The sequence below is a fragment of the Danio aesculapii genome, chromosome 10 (assembly GCF_903798145.1).
Source record: "Danio aesculapii chromosome 10, fDanAes4.1, whole genome shotgun sequence".
Lineage (NCBI taxonomy): Eukaryota > Metazoa > Chordata > Actinopteri > Cypriniformes > Danionidae > Danio > Danio aesculapii.
Window position 1 is genome coordinate 39705842 of NC_079444.1, and position 20000 is coordinate 39725841.

Genomic DNA, 20000 nt, shown 5'->3' on the forward strand with positions numbered 1-20000 from the left:
TATACGCATCCTGGCAGAAGTCAGTGAGAACTTCTCTACGGAGCAAACGGGCGGTTTGTGAAGCAGCTTTTCGGGACGTTTGGAGATGCTTTTGATGCTCTCAGCCGGCGATGTCGCTCCGTTCGTGCCCAGAACAAAACTGAGAGACCATTTCAATGACTCAACGTGCTCGTTTTGAGGAGCAAAGCAGACGTTTGTGTTGGATTCCCAGTCCGGAGTCGTGATGTCTGCCAGCACTCGCGCCCTGCTCTTAGGTAAGTTTGTTGTGGGTTTTTTTGGTCCTCGTGCTCCGGCTGAGTGATGTTTCTGCAGCGCGCGTCAAATGCCATCATTTAGTAGATTGCTGGACTTTGTAGTAGTTGATTTGGCTGGTGAGCTCAGTAGTTTATGCTGTTGTGACTTTTAGATGACATTTGGGAAGAATAAGCGATGTGGCAAGCTGATTTATCATCTCTTGCAAAGTAGTGGCCGCTTTCATTACTTCATATACTACTATTGTCAACTATATAACTAGCAACCCACATGACAAAATGGTACAGTGATTTATACTAAATGCTATTGTGTTTTTAAACCATAGTATTTGAAACTAATTGTTAATGAATACAATAGTATATAGTATATATAAAAAACTAATACTGTAAACTGGTGTATTGTAGTATAACATAGCCTAGTTGTAGAAAACTAGTACAGTTATTTATATTACTATAGTTGTTATATTACCACAGCTATAGAATATAATAGTATAAAATATAAATAATAGTATATAATATAAATACCACCTTAATATATGCTCATTGTGTTTTTGAACCATATTACAGGAAAGCTTATTCAGTATTTAGTATAGTATTTGAATGTTAATGAATATAATAGTATCTTGTAGTATTACCTATCAAAAAATAATATAAACTGTAGTATGCTTTAGGGGGATAGTGGGTTTTGTATTTTGTTACTATATTTGTTATATTACCACAGCTATAGAATTACCACAACAAATTAATTCAGTTGTTTTACTATAGTATGGTTCAAAAACACATTAATCTTTACCTTATTATATGCTTATTGTGTTTTTGAACCATATTATAGTAACGCTTATTCAGTATTTAGTATAGTATTTGAATGTCAATGAATATACTAGTATGTTGTAGTATTACCTATCAAAAATAATATATACTGTAGTATGCTTTGGGGGGACGGTGGGTTTTGTATTTTGTTACTATATTTGTTATATTACCACAGCTATAGAATTACCACAACCAATTAATTCAATTGTTTTTCTATAGTATTGTTCAAAATCACTAACTTATAGTTAAAGACTAAATGGTATTATGTTTTTTTTAACTATACTTTAGTAAAGCTTATTTAGTAGTATGTGAAACTAATTGTTAATGAATGTAATAGTATGTTGTAGTACTACCTATTGAAAAACTGTAACATACAGTTGAATTATTAGCTTCGTTTTGATTTTTTGGGGGGTTTTTCTTTTTTAAATATTTCCCAAATTATGTTAAACAGATCAAAGAAATTTTCGCAGTATGTCTGATAATATTTTTTCTTCTTTTTTTTTTATTTCGGCTAGAATGAAAGCAGTTTTAATTTTTCAAGAAACATTTTAAGGTCAAAATTATTAGCCCCTTTAAGCTATATATTTTTTCGATTGTCTGCAGAACAAACCATCATTATACAATAACTTACCTAATTACCCTCATTACTATAGTTATTCTATAACCATCACAGCATCTATAGAATTACCACAACCAATTAATTCAATTGTTTTACTATAGTATGGTTAAAAACACACTAGTCTTCAACTTATTATAGTTAAAGACTAAATGCTATCGAAAAACTGCAACATGTAACGTAGTACACTTTAGTGTTAACTGTTGTGTGTTGTAGTATAACATACTGTATCTAGTTGGCGAAAACTAGTACAGTATTGGGTTATGTTACTATAGTTGTTATATTATCACATCTATAGAATTACCACAACCAATTAATTCAATTGTTTTACTATAGTATTGTTCAAAAGCACATTAGTCTTTAACTTATTATAGTTAAAGACTAAACGGTATTGTGTTTTTGAAACGTACTATAGTAAAGCTTATTTAGTATAGTATTTGAAACCACTTGTTAATGAATACAATAGTATGTTGTAGTACTACCTGTTGAAAAACTGTAACATGTAACGTAGGATACTTTAGTGTTAACTGTGGTTTGTTGTAGTATATTATACTGTATATAGTTGTCGAAGTATTGGGTTGTTTATATTACTATAGTTGTTGTATAACCATCACAGCAACTATAGAATTACCACAACCAATTAATTCAATTGTTTTACTATAGTATTGCTAAAAACACACTAGTCTTATAGCTTATTATGCTATTGTGTTTTTTAATCATACTATTGTAAAGCTTATTCAGTATTTAGTATAGTATTTGAAACCACTTGTTAACGAATACAATAGTATGTTGTAGTACTACCTATCGAAAAACTGTACCATGTAACGTAGTATACTTTAGTGTTAACTGTGGTGTGTTGTAGTATAACATACTGTATCTAGTTGTTGAAAACTAGCATAGTATTGGGTTGTTTATATCACAATAGTTGTTGTATTACCACCACAGCAACTATAGAATCACCACAACCAATTAATTCAAGTATTTTACTATAGTATGGTCCAGAAACACATTAGTCTTATAGTTTATCATGTGGGAAGTGGTCAAATAGTGACTATTAACATGCTAGCTATTGAACACTGGGAGTTTGTGGTTTACAAATGAACTGTTCATTTGAGATTCTTTTTAGTTTGATCTGTTTTATTGCAAACAATTAATACATTTACCTGCCATATATGCAATTGACTGATGATATCTACCTCATAGTGCTGTCTTGGTAGTAGATTAAACATGAATTAAATATTAAAGTGGCTTGCCATAGCCAGGTATACTTCAGTTTTTCTTTGTGTGCTATATTATTCAACATTCAGCTATATTATGCATTCATTTTTTAATGTCTAGCTCTACTTGTTCGTTAGTTATGCTTTCACACGTTGTCCGCAAATGGTCTCAATGTTTCGCAGTGTTTTTTATAAACACTATGCATTGCAATTTATTACATGAGCTGAAGGAAAAATTAACGAATGATACAATAGTTAAAAATGTAACATATTAAATGTTGATTTTGAAGCACTTTCTTTTTTATAATATATAATTAGGATTGCAGATATTTAGTGTTTGAGTCTGACTGCATAGAGTGACGCTGGGTAAAAAAAGGAGACTTTTGGGTCTGAATATCGGTGTATTTTCCAGACCGTGCATATTTGTGTTTTGAAAGGTCCCTTCAGTCATTTGATGTGTAATATATAACATTTGTTTATGACAAAGAGCCATTTGTGTCATAAATCTCTCTCTGTGTTAACACTGCTATGTTCAATTCTACAGTCAAATGCGCCAGTGACTCATAACCGTCATTGTTTAGAAAGAAACGAATGCTATGTGATGTTGCTCTTATTAAATCAGGGAATTTGTCTCACATTTTCTTGTGAAATGATTTGTCTTGTGTAACTTATCAAACTCTAATTGAATCGGTTGATGCATGTGTTAGATTTTAACTTGGCGCATATTGCCTGATGGACTGTTTTACTGATATGACTTTATTTGCATGTGCTGAAGGAAATACTAGTGCTTAACTGCAAGTGTGCAAATAATTTTACTTTAGGAAAGCTTTTTTACCTTCCATAATTAGGATTGCAGATATTTAGTGTTTGAGTCTGACCGCATAGAGTGACGCTTGGTAAAAAAAAAAAAAGGAGACTTTGGGTCTGAATATCGGTGTGTATTTTCCAGACCGTGCATATTGTATTTTTAATATTTTATAGGATTTGGTTGTGCGTGAATGAAAAGTCACCTTCAGCCTTTAACTTAGTCTTTGTCTTGATGTTCAGCGTGTGTCTTTTTCCAGTTGGCTGCAGGAGAATCAATAGAAGGGTTTGAAGTTGTGCGCAGACCTTTTTGCTTGTAATGCGATATGTTTTTAAGTGAATCGGGATACTCAGTGTGTTAAAAAGACTTCATATCTATATTCCCAGCAAGCTTGTTATGTTTTTAAAAGAAGTCTAATAGACGTCTAAACAAAGACGGCCATCATTAAAACAAGGCTAGACTTGAGCTGTCAGTAGCTATGTTTCCATCCACCTTTTTTATACGCATTTTGCATATGCGCATAAAAAAATCGGTTTATGGAAGCGCCATGATGCTCATAAATTTTGAAAATGCGCATAACTTATGCGCATAACTGAGTAGGATAAACTTTTTATTCGATAAGAAAAGATGCGCATAAACTACAATGGAAACACTTTTACCGCACAAATTTCAGTTTGCGCATTAAACAAGGTCATGTGATTTTTGTTATAAGAGATCATGTGATGATGAAAATGTGCGTAAATGGAGAAACCAGCAGGCTGTAAACCATCTGAACTGTTATTTTGACGCAGCTTCTCCTACCACAATAAATTAAGTTTTTACTGTTGATATTTGGTGCCAGTTAATCAGGAAGTGACGATTTTGTTCGCTTTAACTCGTTGGATGGAAACGCTGCTTTATTCGCAAGTCTTTAATGCGATAATCCAGTTTTGCGCATAAAGTTCATTCGCATTTTTGGATGGAAACATAGCTAGTGAACATCTAATAGACATCGAAGAAAAGCCCAAAACTAAACTAGTCATCAAACAAAAAAAAAAAAAGGAATGACTATAGTACATATGTGAAGTCTGTCTAATCTGTATTGGATGACTATTCTAGTTTTGGTCTATTCTTAGATGTTGATTAGGTTTTCGCTGACAGCCCAAATTTAGCCTTGCTTTAGCCAATCCATCTACGTTTAGACGTCTATTATATGTCTAAACACAAAATTGCTTGGTGGGTTTCTAGTGCTCGTATTTGACACGATCTACATTGTAAAGCGCTATACAAATAAAGGTGAATTGAAAAGTATAAGGAAATGGTTGAACATTAAAAAGGTATGTCTAAATAATGCCTAAACATCCATGTTTTACTGTTGCATTAAAACAAATCAGACATTTCAACAAAGGAAACTAAACAATATAGGGCTGTGCGATTTGGGGAAAATATCTAATTGCGATTTTTATTTTTTTTCCTTACAGATATTGCGATTGTGATTTGATTTGCGATTTAATTTTGTAGTCAAACTTCAGGTCAATGATCTGTAAGCCGCATCAACAATTCTGCGACAGCTCTGAAAAATGACCTGTTTTCGTTTGGTGTCTTTGACTTTAAAACCAAAATATTCCCGTATTACAGATGTCCTGTTTTTCTTTGATATTAAGTTGTCTATTAATGCTTCTGAAGCAGCAGACGCCATTATCCCAATTGTCCGAGCTTTCCTGTTTGTTTGTTTGTTTGTTTGTTTGTTTTATTTGTTTTTTATTGTGGGCATAGTTCGGTTGGACAAATCTGATTGAGCAGAACAAAAGTGTCAGCCACTCAATTGGCCAGTAAGACTATCGTACACATACGGCATTCACGCATTTGCTCTAGGCGGGGAAAATGAAATTGTACATGTATATTTCATATTGCAGTTGCGATTCAATTTCGATTAATCGCACAGCCCTACTAAACAAATAAAATAAATAAATTTCTTGTTCAAACTACTTACAGTATTCAAAATAAGCTGAAACAACACAATTCTGGATATTTTTTTGGACAACTTAATTGTTTCATGTTCAATCCACTTAAATTTGTTAACTTAATCGATTTGTGTTGGGACAACATGAATAAATAATTTTTTTACAGTGTATTGCTTTAACCTCCTCGGGCTTGAGTGTCCACATACTGTACGTGGACAGCACATTTTAGCTTTTAAGTTGCTATCCTTCTAAGGCCCAAGCTGTTTTTTTACATGCATTTTTTGATTCCTCTTTGCTATTTGGGCTTATTGGAACCTAATTAGAATAAAAATCTAAGTATCATCTTTTGATATGATGTACTTTTAGAGAAATGATGTCCATATATGTGGACTCGTAGTCCCAATTTACATAAAACACTTTTTCCTGATTTTTTTAAATATATGTATATATATATATATATATATATATATATATATATATATATATATATATATGTATGTATGTATGTATGTATGTATGTATGTATGTATGTATGTATGTATGTATGTATGTATGTATGTATGTATGTATGTATGTATGTATGTATGTATGTATGTATGTATGTATGTATGTATGTATGTATGTATAACATTGAACTTGCTTTGACTATCAGAGAGTAAAAACAACAATTTTTCCCATTTTGGACAGTTAAAAATAGGGTTTGGGACATTTCATATGCTGCAAAACAGTTGCAAGATGACACTGTATGTCTGTAACAAAATATAAAACAATTTTAATATTTATTAATAATGTTTTTTTATAATAATTTATTAAGTATTTTAATTAATAATGAAATCATTGCCAATTTATTTGTCCAGAAGGCCAGCATGTCCTTCCTGAATGGTTTCAGAGATTATTGGTTTTCATCGTTGTTATAAGTAAACATTAATGATGCTAATGGCAGGCACACAAAGATACTTTTGTATTAAATCTCTTAATTAATGAAAACCATTGCGATATGCAGGGGTTGGACAATGAAACTGAAATACCTGGTTTTAGACCACAATAATTCATTCGTATGGTGTACGGCCTCCTTTTACAGCCAATACAGCATCATTTCATCTTGAGAATGACAGATAGAAGTCCTACATAGTGATCAGAGGGATTTTTATTGCAGAATTCTTAATGCAGAATAGTGGCCAGGTTGCTGGATGAAAACATTTCCTGACTCGCTCCTTCAAAACTCTCCAAAGTAGCTCAAGAATAGTTAGATCTGGTCACTGTGCAGACAATGGGAGATGTTCAACTTCACTTTCATGAAACTGACATTTGGCATTGGCACGAGTAACCAAACGTTTGGCAATAGCAGCCCGGTCAATGTATACTGACCCTGTGGAGCTCTCAATGAACAGTTTTGGTGGCAACAGGAGAGTTGAGGTGCACATTTATTTCTGCAGAGAATTGGGCACAGGGGTTCCATGTTTTTTTTAATACAATCCGGGTTGTTAGTTGCAGCCCTACACATAATTAAAATATACACTCACTGGCCACTTTATTAGGTACACCTTAGTAGTACTGGGTTGGACCCCCTTTTGCCTTAAGAACTGTCTTAATCCTTCAAGGCATAGATTCAACAAGGTACTGGAAATATTCCTCAGAGATTTTGCTCCATATTGACATAATAGCATCACACAGTTGCTGCAGATTTGTCAGCTGCACATCCATGATGCGAAACTCCCGTTCCAACACATCCCAAAGGTGCTCTATTGGATTGAGATCTTGTGACTGTGGAGTAGGACGATAACCGTTTTCAAGGTATACCACGGTTTGGACTAGTCAAGGTTTTAAAACTCGTCAAACTTTTATGCAAAACCATTCCTAAGGTTTGTGTACGATTTTTTATTTTTTTGCTTTTTAGGACAACAGTATCTCCATCACAAAAGATATCCAAAGATGCAGTTTTAAAAAATGCAGTGAAAAATCCAAAGATGCAGTGAAAAAATCTTTTTTTGAAACAAATGAAGACAGCAGAAGTCAATGAGTCATTTGAATTATTTAGCCTGACATGTTTACTGCTCCAAAATATTGTAACACTTTTTTTTCAGTTTTTTTAGGACAACAGTATCTCCAGCAGAAAAAATATCCAAAGTTGCCGTTTTAAATTGTAAAGAAATCTGTGTTTTTGAAACAAATGAAGATGGCAGAAGTCAATTAATCTTTTGAATTATTCATCCTGACATGTTTAATGCTCCAAACTATTATAAATCTTCCAAAAAAAAATATATATATTGTGTTCAAAGGGGAAAAAAGGTTTTTTTTTTTACCCAGACGTTTAAAAAATACATGTTTTACAGCAGTAAACACAATACTGTGATACTGTGATATTTTTATCCAAGGTTATCGTACCGTCAGAATCTTATACCAACCCATGTCTTTTGTCGTGTTCAAGAAACCAGTCTAAAAATGATTCACGCTTTATGACATGGCGCGTTATCCTGCTGAAAGTAGCGAAGATGGGTACACTGTGGTATTAAAGGGATGGACATAGTCAGCAACGCCTCAAGGTTTTGCGTGTTGTGTGTTCAGAGATGCTCTTCTGCAGACCTCGGTTGTAACGAGTGGTTATTTGAGTTACTGTTGCCTTTCTGTCAGCTGGAACCAGTCTGGCCATTCTCCTCTGACATCAACAAGGTATTTGCTCCCACAGAACTGGATGTTTTCTCTTTTTCACTCTGTAAACCCTAGAGATGGTTGTGCGTGGAATTCCAAGTAGATCAGCAGTTTCTGAAATACTCAGATCAGCCCGTCTGGCACTGACAACCATGCCACGTTCACAGTCACTTAAAGCACCTTTTTTCTCCATTCTGATGCTCTGTTTGAACTGCAGCAGGTCGTCCTGATCATGTCTACATGCCTAAATGCATTGAGTTGCTGCCATGTGATTGGCTGATTAGAAATTTGTGTTCACGATTGTTTATATATATATATATATATATATATATATATATATATATATATATATATATATATATATATATATATATATATATATACACACACACACACATGAAGGAATTAAGTTAACTTTTTAATTTTTGCAAATTTAAGTGGATTAAGCATAAAACGGTTATGTTGTCCCCCAAAAAACTCAAGAATTGGCTTGTTTTAAATAAGTAGTTTGAACAAACAGCAAACATAATTTTTGGAGTGTACACCAATATACCACCCAGCCCTATCCTGTAGTACTGCATGTGCTTTTAAATACCACAACCTGTATGCTTTCTTTTACCATGGTTTGCTGAAGTGTTGTGACTAGACAATAAGCGTCACAGAGAGACTCGCGCTCATATAACAGCAAACGCCACAGCAAATACTAGATGAGCACTTTCATTAGTCGCATTAAAGCAACTGTGCTAGACAAGCCGTGCAAACAACGCAACATCATCTTCCTCCACACCCTGCAGATACGCCAGCAACACAACTCAACAGTGTCTCTCTGTCTGTCTCTCTGTCTGTCTAATGGCATTGCAGTTTAATTGGTTTGTTTTTTCTTCTGGAAATAATTGATCATTGTCTAATAGTAAAGCACATCTTATTCCCCGCAGCAGCAATTATCACTGCTGCAGTTCTAAATAGATGCTTCTGAGTAGCACAAACTGTTTTGTTTGTTGGATCGTTCCTCTTTTCACTGTTTCCGGAGTGTTTTCCTCACAGAAATGTACGCATCATGATGAGGCAGCAATAGCAAGACACTGCCAAAGCAAAATGTGAAACGATTCGTTTTTTTTTTTTGTACATTTAGGATGCAATGGATATATAACTAAATAAAAAAAAAAATCTCATATATATATATATATATATATATATATATATATATATATATATATATATATATATATATATATATATATATAATCAAAATACATTGCCTATATTCACTGACAAATGAATAAAAATATTCATTTTCAAAATGGGCTGTACTCAATTATGAAGAATATAGTATATATATATAATATAATATAGTTTATATATATAATATAATATAATAATATATATAATGTAATATAATATAATATAATAATATATATAATGTAATATAATATAATATAATGTAATATAGTATATATAATATAATATAATATAATATAATATAATATAGTATATATAATATAATATAATATAATATAATATAATATAATATAGTATATAATATAATATAATATGATATAGTATATATATAATATAATATAATATAGTATATAATATATATATATATATATATATATATATATATATATATATATATATATATATATATTATATATTTCATAAGTGACTACACCCCATTTTGAAAATGAATATTTTTATCCATTTGTCAGTGAATATAGGCAATGTATTTTGGTGCGTTTAACATAACAGATTTATTAAACAGATATATTAATTAAAACAATGTTTTATTCACCAAACATATTTAGAAAATGAAAGATAATACAATTAAATTCAAGCAAAATATTGCAAAAATAAATTACAACCTACAAAATTTCAAATGAATTATTATTATTTTTTTGCTTCTCTTGATTTTTTTTCCTCTTTTTAAAAATTTTTATTTAATACAGGGCAACATGGTGGCACAGCGGGCAGCAAGTTCGCCTCACAGCAAGAAAGTCACTGATTCGAGCCTGGGTCAGTTAGCATTTCTGTGTGGAGTTTGCATGTTCTCCCTATGGTTACGTGGGTTTCCTCCGGGTGCTCCGGTTTCCCCCACAAGTCCAAAGACATACGGTGCAGGTGAATTGGGTATGCTAAAATTGACCGTAGTATATGAGGATGTGTGGATGTTTCCCAGTGATGGGTTGCAGCTGGAAGGGCATCCGCTGCGTAAAACATATGCTGGAGAAGTTGACAGTTCATTCCGCTGTGGTGACACCAGATTAATAAAGGGACTGAGCCAAAAAGAAAATGAATGAAAATTTTATATATTTTCTATAAAAATATAAAAGTTGGCTGTACTAGTTTTCGGACCGTTATCATAAGGTATTTTTGTTAGATAAGTTCCAGATTTGGCTTCAGTACTGACTAATCTAATATATGTGCACAAACTATATATTGTATAATATTGTTTTAATATTAACTTCTACTAAAAATATGAAGTTTGTAAGGGGTATACATATATATATATATATATATATATATATATATATATATATATATATATATATATATATATATATATATATATATATATATATATATATATATATATATATATATATATATATATAAAATTAAAGATTGGCTACATTATGTATAGTTTTAATTATGGCGTATACTCATTTCCAATAGTTTTTAAAAAATTTATTTTATTTTATTTTTCTCCCAGAAAGGTACAAAAGCGATCACTGGACCAGTATTTTATAAAAAAAATGTTTTTACTACTTTATATTTAGAGTATTTGTGTAAATGTGTGTGAAATTTACATATATATTTATATTTCTTGTTTTCCCCCAATGTCTGTTTAACGGAAAAAAAATTTCAACACATTTCTAAACATAATAGTTTTAATAACTACTTTTTAATAACTGATTTATTTATTTATCTTTGCCATGATGACAGTAAATAATATTTTACAAGGTGTTTTTAAATCATCAAATACTTTTTTATGCTGTAATATTTATTATTTTGTTTTAAGAAGTTATTATTTTATTTTATTTTATTTTATTTTATATTATTACACTCAGAATTAAAGGTGTAAATGGAACATATTAGTACCTAACTGATCCATAACGGTACCTTAAAAGTAAATATTAATGATATTATAGTGATTATTATTAAGTTTTTAGACTCACAACATCATATAAATGATCAAATATTTTATTTCTTTATTACATTTTTTTTTATTTAAGGAAAAGACAATTTACATTCAATAAAAGCATTTTAAATCATCAAATATTTTGGTTATGATTATTTTCACTATTTTTATATTCCATAATATTTTTTATATAATCTTGCTTTAAGAAGTTTTTATTTAATTTAATTAAAACTTTTAATCATTATTTTATTTTAGTTTATTTTATTCTCAGGAACAAAAAATACAAAAGCTGCCACGGGGCCAGTATTATATTATATTTTATTTTACTACTTTATATTTAGACCCCTGATCAATAAAGGAAATAATCTGAAGGAAAATGAATGAATGAATGCTTTATATTTAGACATTTATAGACAATGTATTTGTTAAAACTTGAATTCACTTAATAGCACTGTTAAATGTAATCTTTAGCGAATCTCAACATCTTTTTTTTTAAATCATTCCTTAAAATATGTACCGCATATTAGATTTCATGTGTTGTTTTCTCATATTATTTCAACAAAATGGAATAGAATTTTAATATCTGGCCTTTATTTGTTTTTGCTATCAACCATACCATGAAATATTCATCAGCGTATTAGTATCATGCAGAATTTTAATGCCAGCGTGTCCCTGTTATAAACAAAAGCACAAGTGCTGCTTGCAGTCCACATTTGTTGCAGCAAATAAAGAGCGTGTTAGAAGCAGATCTAAGATCAGTCTATTTTTAGACGGATCTCCAGGGGCAGCAAAGTATCTGTCAAGTATAAAGATGACATGGGCATCCAGAACCAGAGGTCAGGAAGTGACATCCTGCTGTGTGCTGCTTCAATCTCTCTCTCTCTCTCTCTCTCTCTCTCTCTACCCTGTGAATGTTGCTGTCAAACAGACTTTATTAACAAAAGCTGTATGTAGCGTTCTGAAATATGTAGTATCTCCTTATTTGACCTCAGTTTCTCGAACCCTAACCCTGATGAGACCATGACCTTTGTGTCAGTGGCTTATTCACCAAGATTTATACAAATACAAAGGGTATACAGTTGACGTCGGAATTATTAGCCCCCCTGTATATTTTGTTTGCCAATTTCTGTTTAACGGAGAGATTTTTTTTCAGCACATTTCTAGACAAAATAGTTTCAATAATAATAATACTATTTATAATAATAAATATTATAATTTATAATAATACTAGTTATATTTATATAACTGATTTATTTTATCTTTGCCATAATGACAGTGAATAATATTTTACAATATCGCACAATATATCGTTCCAGCATCAATATTGCAATGTGTGCGTCTGCAATAGTCACATCCAGTGTTGGGAAGTTACTTTAAAAAGGTAATAGATTACAAATGACTGACTGCTACTGGAAAATTGTAATCTGATTACATGACTAATTACTGCATATAAAAGTAATCGGATTACAAATTACTTTAAAGTTACTTTTAAAACATATAAAGCAATAAAATTACAAAATTAACTGCAGCTCTTTCAGTAATTTAATATTCATGAAAATCATTACAAAGGGTTGATCATATCAGCTTGACGTATTCAAAAGACCTAAAGAGATAGTTCGTCCAGAACTTAAAATTCTCCCATCATTCACTTGTTACAAACCTGTTTGTCTTTTTTTTTTAACATAAAATAAGACATGAAGAGAACTGGATACCTGTAACCATTAGGGCTGTGCAATTAATCAAAAATCCGGTTTCGATTTTGGGTTCTAATTATGAAAAAGCATTAATCGAGATAAACGTTTATTCCATCATATACCGCCCCCTTTCCAGTTGTACACATTTATTGCTCTGCAAAGCTCGGTTCCACGTGAAAATGACTAAAAGCATGTACTGTAATGTAACGTTTGCAGCACGGGATGCGCATCATTTATATTTTTAAAAGCGCGAAAGAGCACATGCAGTTGTGTGTGTGCGTGCCACGCTTAGCTTCGGACAGGCTCGGAGACGAGCGGAGCACACACATCTAACGCCATCTTAATTTGAGCACTTTAATGGTCAAATACATCAACATTTGTGTCAGAGCGCGGTGTTTAGTGATTACTCATATTAAGCCTTGTTTGTGTAATAAACAAACAAGTTGAGAATCAAAAGACATGTGAAAGAGAAACCATAATCAGAGCCGCACTATTCTTAAAGTGACAGCACGCAATATTCCTCCTGCCGCCGGTTTTTATTATTAATCAAACAACAAATGGAGAAAATCCCTCACTGCTGTTGACTGAAGGACTTTTACAGCTAATGTTTTTTTCTCACAGTGAAGATGCTTAAAGCACAGTTTTAACATAACAGATTTAATAATTCTAATAACTGATTTCTTTTATCTTTGCTATGATATAAAGTATATTATATTTTACTAGATATTTTTCAAGATACTAGTATTCAGCTTAAAGTGACATTTCAAAGGCTTAGTTAGTGTAATTAGGCAAGTCATTCTAAAACAGTAGTTTCTTCTGCAGACAATCAAACATATAGTGCTTAAAGGGGCTAATAATGTTGAGCTTTTAATATAAGTTTCAAAATATTTAAACCTGCTTTTATTCTAGCCGAAATAAAACAAATAAGACTTTCTCCAGAAGAAAAAATATTATAGGAAATACTGTGAAAAAATCCTCTGTTAAACATCATTTGGGAAATATTTATTTATATATATAAAATTTCACAGAAGGTCGAATAATTTTGAATTTAACTGATAATCGTATTGTGTAATCGTGAATACAAATGTCACCAAAATAATCGTGATTATTATTTTTCCCATAATCGAGCAGCCCTAGTAACCATTGACATCAATAGTATGAAAAAGCACTGCAGTGTTTGGTTGTTCTGTATTTGTCTGAGGTAATTAGTTTACTGAAATGTGTATATTCAATACAAAGTATGAAGTTGATTGGTCAGTTCTTGTTATGTGACGCACGGTTTTCAACTGGTGTGCCTGGGAAATGTAAGCATGCGCAATATGCGCTTCCAGTATGCACTGTGCAAGCCGCGCGCCTCCATTGGAAATAACGAACTTGCACATGCAAATAAATGTAATATATATAAATGAATGTAATAAGTTGACCTTACTTTAAAAATTAAGTAAACCGATTGCCTTAAAAATTCCATGTAAAATAGTGCATTAATTTTAAGTGAGCATAACTTAAGTTGTAAATACAAACTGTTTTCTTAATAAAGTAAACTCAAGTACTGTTAAATCAAGATAATTAGTTTTGTAACTTCTGGATGAATAGACAGATGGATGGATGGATAGATAGATGGATAGATAGACAGATTGATGGATGGAAGCATGGATGGATGGATTGTTGGATTGATAGATGGATGGATGGATAGATGGATGGATGGATTGATGGATAGACAGACACATGGATGGATGGATAGATGGATGGATGGATTGATAGATAGACAGACACATGGATGGATGGATGGATGAATAGATGGATTGATTAATGGATTGATAGATGGATGAATAGATGGATAGATAGATAGATAGATAGATAGATAGATAGATAGATAGATAGATAGATAGATAGATAGATAGATAGATAGATAGATGGAAGCATGGAGTGATGGATAGATTTATGGATAGATAGACGGATGGATGGATGGATGGATGGATTTATGGATAGAAAGACGGATGGATGAATAGATGGATTGATTGATGGATGGATGGATGCATGGATGGATGGATGGATGGATAGAGATATAGATAAGATAACATTAATAATTTATTGTAATATAATTATGAACTACTATGAACTAAAGTTATTATTAATCATCCAGGCCACATCATGCAGGAAAACGTCCCTCTCTCTGTCATGATGCTTTTCTTCCAGAAACTTCACGCCTAAATTGTATTAATATTTAATTCTTTGTTTATAATTTATTAATTTATGCCTGCTAAGTGGAAGTCCCTGCATTGCTTTTCTAGATACCATAAATACTGGATAGTGCTTCACTAATGAATCCATTTGTACAAAGAAGCTCGATACACTTCCCGCAGGATTATCAAACATGTTAAAGCACCAACAACAAAAAGATGTAAGTAACTCACCCTTGTGGGTGTGCGTGTACCTTGTATATCTCACATTGTGGCGGCCAAATGTCCCCATGAGTATATCAAATCCAGTATATTTTGACCATGTTGGGACATTTTTGGTCCACATGAGGAGAAGGGCTCATAACGGCATAACACAGAATGAAGTATTTTTGTTTTGGTTTTGATTGTTTGCTGTGAGGATTGGGTTTAGGGGTAGGGGGTTGAATATACAGTCTGTACAGTAGAAGCATCATTATTTCTATGGGACGTCCCCATAAGGATAGCTACAAGTGTGTGTGTGTGTGTGCGTGTGAATGTGCATATGTGAGGTTGTCATTATGTGTGTGCGTGTGTGTGTGTGTGTGTGTGTGTGTGTATATGTGTATGCGCGTGTGCATGCATGTGTTTCCATGTGTGTGTATGTCCCCACAGGGCCCCAGCGCTGTCTTTAATTAGTAGAGCACATCACAGCAGGGCCGGCCCTCACCGAGAGCCGTGCCATTCCGTTCAGAGATATCACAGTGACATCCTTTCTCCCACCAGACACAGAGCACCAGCCACTTACCTACTCTATACACACACACATACACTCATGCTGGTATTAATCACACAGCTGTATATGTCCACAACACAGCCAGAGAACAATATAGTGGTGTTGTTGTTGGTGTGTGTGTGTGTTCGTGTGCGTGTGTCTGTTGTGACTATAGTGTCAGGACAGTGTGATATTGTACCTTGCCTTATTGACCGCATGACACCTCACTCTTGAAGAGGAACATGTGACTAATAGATGGTTCAAAGAAGCTGATATGAGCCCCTTAAAATAAACAACTCAAACTCATCATCAGGAAAAAAAGGATCTATCTAATTATCCTGAAAAAAGACAGACAGACAGACAGACAGGCAGAGAGACAGACAGACAGACAGACAGACAGACAGACAGACAGACAGACAGACAGGCAGAGAGACAGACAGGCAGACAGACAGACAGACAGACAGACAGGCAGAGAGACAGACAGACAGACAGGCAGAGAGACAGACAGACAGACAGATGCATGGATAAAATTATGATGGATGATAAATAATTAAAAATGTAGAAAGAAAGAGAGATAGAAAGACGGGTGGACAAAGAAAAGTAAAATGTATGAATGACTAATTAAAAGATAGATAGACAGAAAGAAAAAACAACGGATGGATAAATTAAAAAGAAAAATTGATTGGATGATGTATAAATAATTAAGATGTATGGATGGAGAAAGAAAGAAAGAAAGAAAGAAAGAAAGAAAGAAAGAAAGAAAGAAAGAAAGAAAGAAGAACGAAAGAAGAAAGAAAGAAAGAAAGAAACGGACGACAGAGAGACAGACAGAGGGACAGACAGACTGATGCACGGATAAAATTATGATAAATGGATAAGTAATTAGATGGATGGAGAGAAAGAAAGAGAGAGAGAGAAAAATAAAGAAAGAAGGATGGATGGATGGATGATAGATAGATAGATGGATGGATGGATTGATGGGTAGAGAAAGAAAGATGGATGGACGGATGGAGAAAAAGAAAGAAAAAAAGAAAGACAGATGGACAGAGAAAATTAAGATGAATGAATAAATAATTAAAAGATAGACAGAAAGAAAGAAAGATGGATTGATGGATGGATGGATGGATGGATTGATGGATGGATGGATGGACGGAGGGACGGATGGAGAAAGAAAGAAAGATGAACGGAGAAAATTAGCATGCTTTCACACCTGTTTTGTTCTGAAACAGGGATTAAAATTGTTACAATGTTGCTCTTTGTTCTTGGTGCGGTTGGCTTTCACACGGCAAAGCTTCTAAAAGGACCAAAATATGACATCCCACCCTACTCACAATTCTCTCTTCATATAGCCATATATATGCCTTATACATATCCATAATACACTGTGATATAGCCGAGCTCGGATCCTTTTGTTTTCTTACTACAATCGATCCGCTCCAGAGCTTGTTTCAATCGAACCAAGACCACCTCATTCAGGCGATCTCGGACCGATTGTTTTGGTGCAGATCCGAGCTCGATTGCAGGATTCACATATGTCAAATGATTAGAAGATTGAAGATTAGAAGAATGAATAAATAATTAAAAGATAGATAGATAGATAGATAGATAGATAGATAGATAGATAGATAGATAGATAGATAGATAGATAGATAGATAGATAGATAGATAGATAGATAGATAGATAGATAAAGAAATACAGACAGACGGATACATAAAATTATGATGGATGATAAATAATAAAAAAGAAAGACGGATGGACGGAAAACATTATGATGAATAAATAGAAGGAAAGAAATAAGAAAAAGAAAGATAGATGGATGAATAGATGAATGATTGAATGAATGAATGGATGGATAAATTAAACAGAAAGATGGATTGATAGATGGATGATAAATAATAAAATAGATTGATAGATAGACAGACAGAGGGATAGAGTGATGTTGTGGCGATGTGTCTGTAGTGTCTGCTGCTTATCAGTGTGTTGTGGCTCAGGCGCTGAGAGACAGTAGTGAAGCAAACGTCCAGCAGATTCAGCTTCGTTCCTGCTTTAGATTGGCTTTAATACAAACCACATGCGCTCACCTCACACTTTCATTGCCTAAATATTTCTTTCAAAAATATTTGGAAAAGGTTTGCATTTCAGCATTACCCCTGGATTTATAGGTGTCCCAGTGGGAGAGGGGGATGTTACCTGAGGCGCAGGCGGCGGTTAACAGGGTGTTTTTTGAGAAAATACTTCAGTTGCTTTTTAGATGCCTTAAAAAGTATATCTAGGTTTTGTTTTTACTTTACTCTTTGTGTGTTTTTGACCACCCTGAAGACGAATGCGTGTGGTTGTTTCTGTAAGAGTCATGTTTCATGAAAAATAAGGGAGGGAAAACAAGCAGGACTATATGGAATATTACTTTTTCTCCACTTTTAGTGCCAAGAATAAAAAGAAAATCCAAATAACAGCCCCTCTCCAGGAGTATGAATAGTCACTCTAAGCATTTAACAACTCTGCTGTCCACCGCTACATGTCTTCCAGCTGATTAATGAGCAAAACCTTTTAATACGAGAAGCCAGATAAACAAAAAAAGTGATGGATGTGCTTAAATATATGAATTAATCCTGTGCATTAATTAATGTCTGTGAAGAGCATCTGTTGTCAATTAACACAGTTTATTTTTCTTTTTTTCTTTAAACAGGGTGTCTGCGGGGTCTTAAAAAGGATTGAAAGTATTATGGCCCGTTTCCACTGAGTGGTATGGTACAGTACAGTATGGGTTAGTACTTTCAATAGGTATCCAAAAGTGAACCATACTGTATCACTTTTGGGTACCCTTTCCAAAGGGTACCTAGCACAACAAACGGGTACCAAAAGGTGGAGCCAGATACGCTAAATGCTATTGGTTTACAGAGAAGCACCACTAGTGCATACACAAGCCAGGAGAATGAAAACAAAGGAAGCTCCATTTTTAAAGAGCCCCTATTATGTATTATAAAGGGTCATATTTTGGTTTTGGGGGTCTCCAACAACAGGCTGATATGCGTGCAAGGTCAAAAAATGCTTTCATTGCCTTATAATATGCATTACTTTTTAGCTAATTATCACAACGACTCCCATATGATTTCCTTAGCATGATGCTAGTCTGCGCTGATTGGTCCGATGTCCCAGTCTGTTGTGATTGGTCGACTGCGTTAAGCGCGAGACAGAGAGAAACGCTCACCACAGCTTATCAACAATTTTGTAGTCAGAGTGCAGAGTGTATGTGTGAGCATACCTGCCAACACTCTCGTTTTTCAGACCTGTATCCTGCCACCCTCCCATTTAGTTATTTCTCCTGGAAAACTTTGTTGAAAACCGCAATTTCAACCACTCCTCCGGTCCTCAGCATTTTGGTACAGTCTGTAAACCCCCCGGGTCGCTAACTTTGGTATAGGATCCGATCGCAGCGGCCACCTGAAACACGCTTCATAGTACAGTTACTAACACCGCAGTACACAGTACCCAGTTCTCAACAGTGTTATTCAGACACCTCACTCCCACGGTCTATTCAGGGACAAATGTTGGCAGGTATGTGTGAACCCAATGCAGGAGTGCATTAAAGCAATGCAGTTAAACACCAGCATATTTCTCTATTCTTAACCATGACACGCATTCAGTATTAATCCACACAGTGGCAAAAGTTTAGGAACAGCTGACGGTGGCCATAGCAATGACAAACGGCAGAGTATCGCGAGCCCACAAATGCATTTAAATCCATAAACAAAGTGGCATGCGTCGTGTTTTCAGCATGGTTTTAGACATGATATAAGAATTTAAAGAGTTAACCAGATACAGTGCAAGCCACGTGAAGCGATTACAAGTAACAAAACACAATTAAAAACATCATTTGCAAGCTTGAGAAAACACAGCAGCCATTTTAATTACACTTACGCTTGTGAAATGGAGGAAGAAACTGA

At 33.6% G+C, this 20000-nt stretch overlaps 1 protein-coding gene across 1 annotated transcript in view; it reads left to right on the forward strand.

The window, feature by feature from the left end:
• The first annotated feature begins 6 nt into the window (after positions 1-6).
• Positions 7-20000, forward strand: part of LOC130235904 (CXADR-like membrane protein) — a 176613-nt gene continuing 156619 nt past the window's right edge. Inside the window, exon 1 of the mRNA XM_056466429.1 lies at positions 7-254. Within this exon, the coding sequence (XP_056322404.1) occupies positions 224-254 (31 nt within the window). The 5' untranslated portion in view covers positions 7-223. The remainder of the gene's footprint in view (positions 255-20000) is intronic.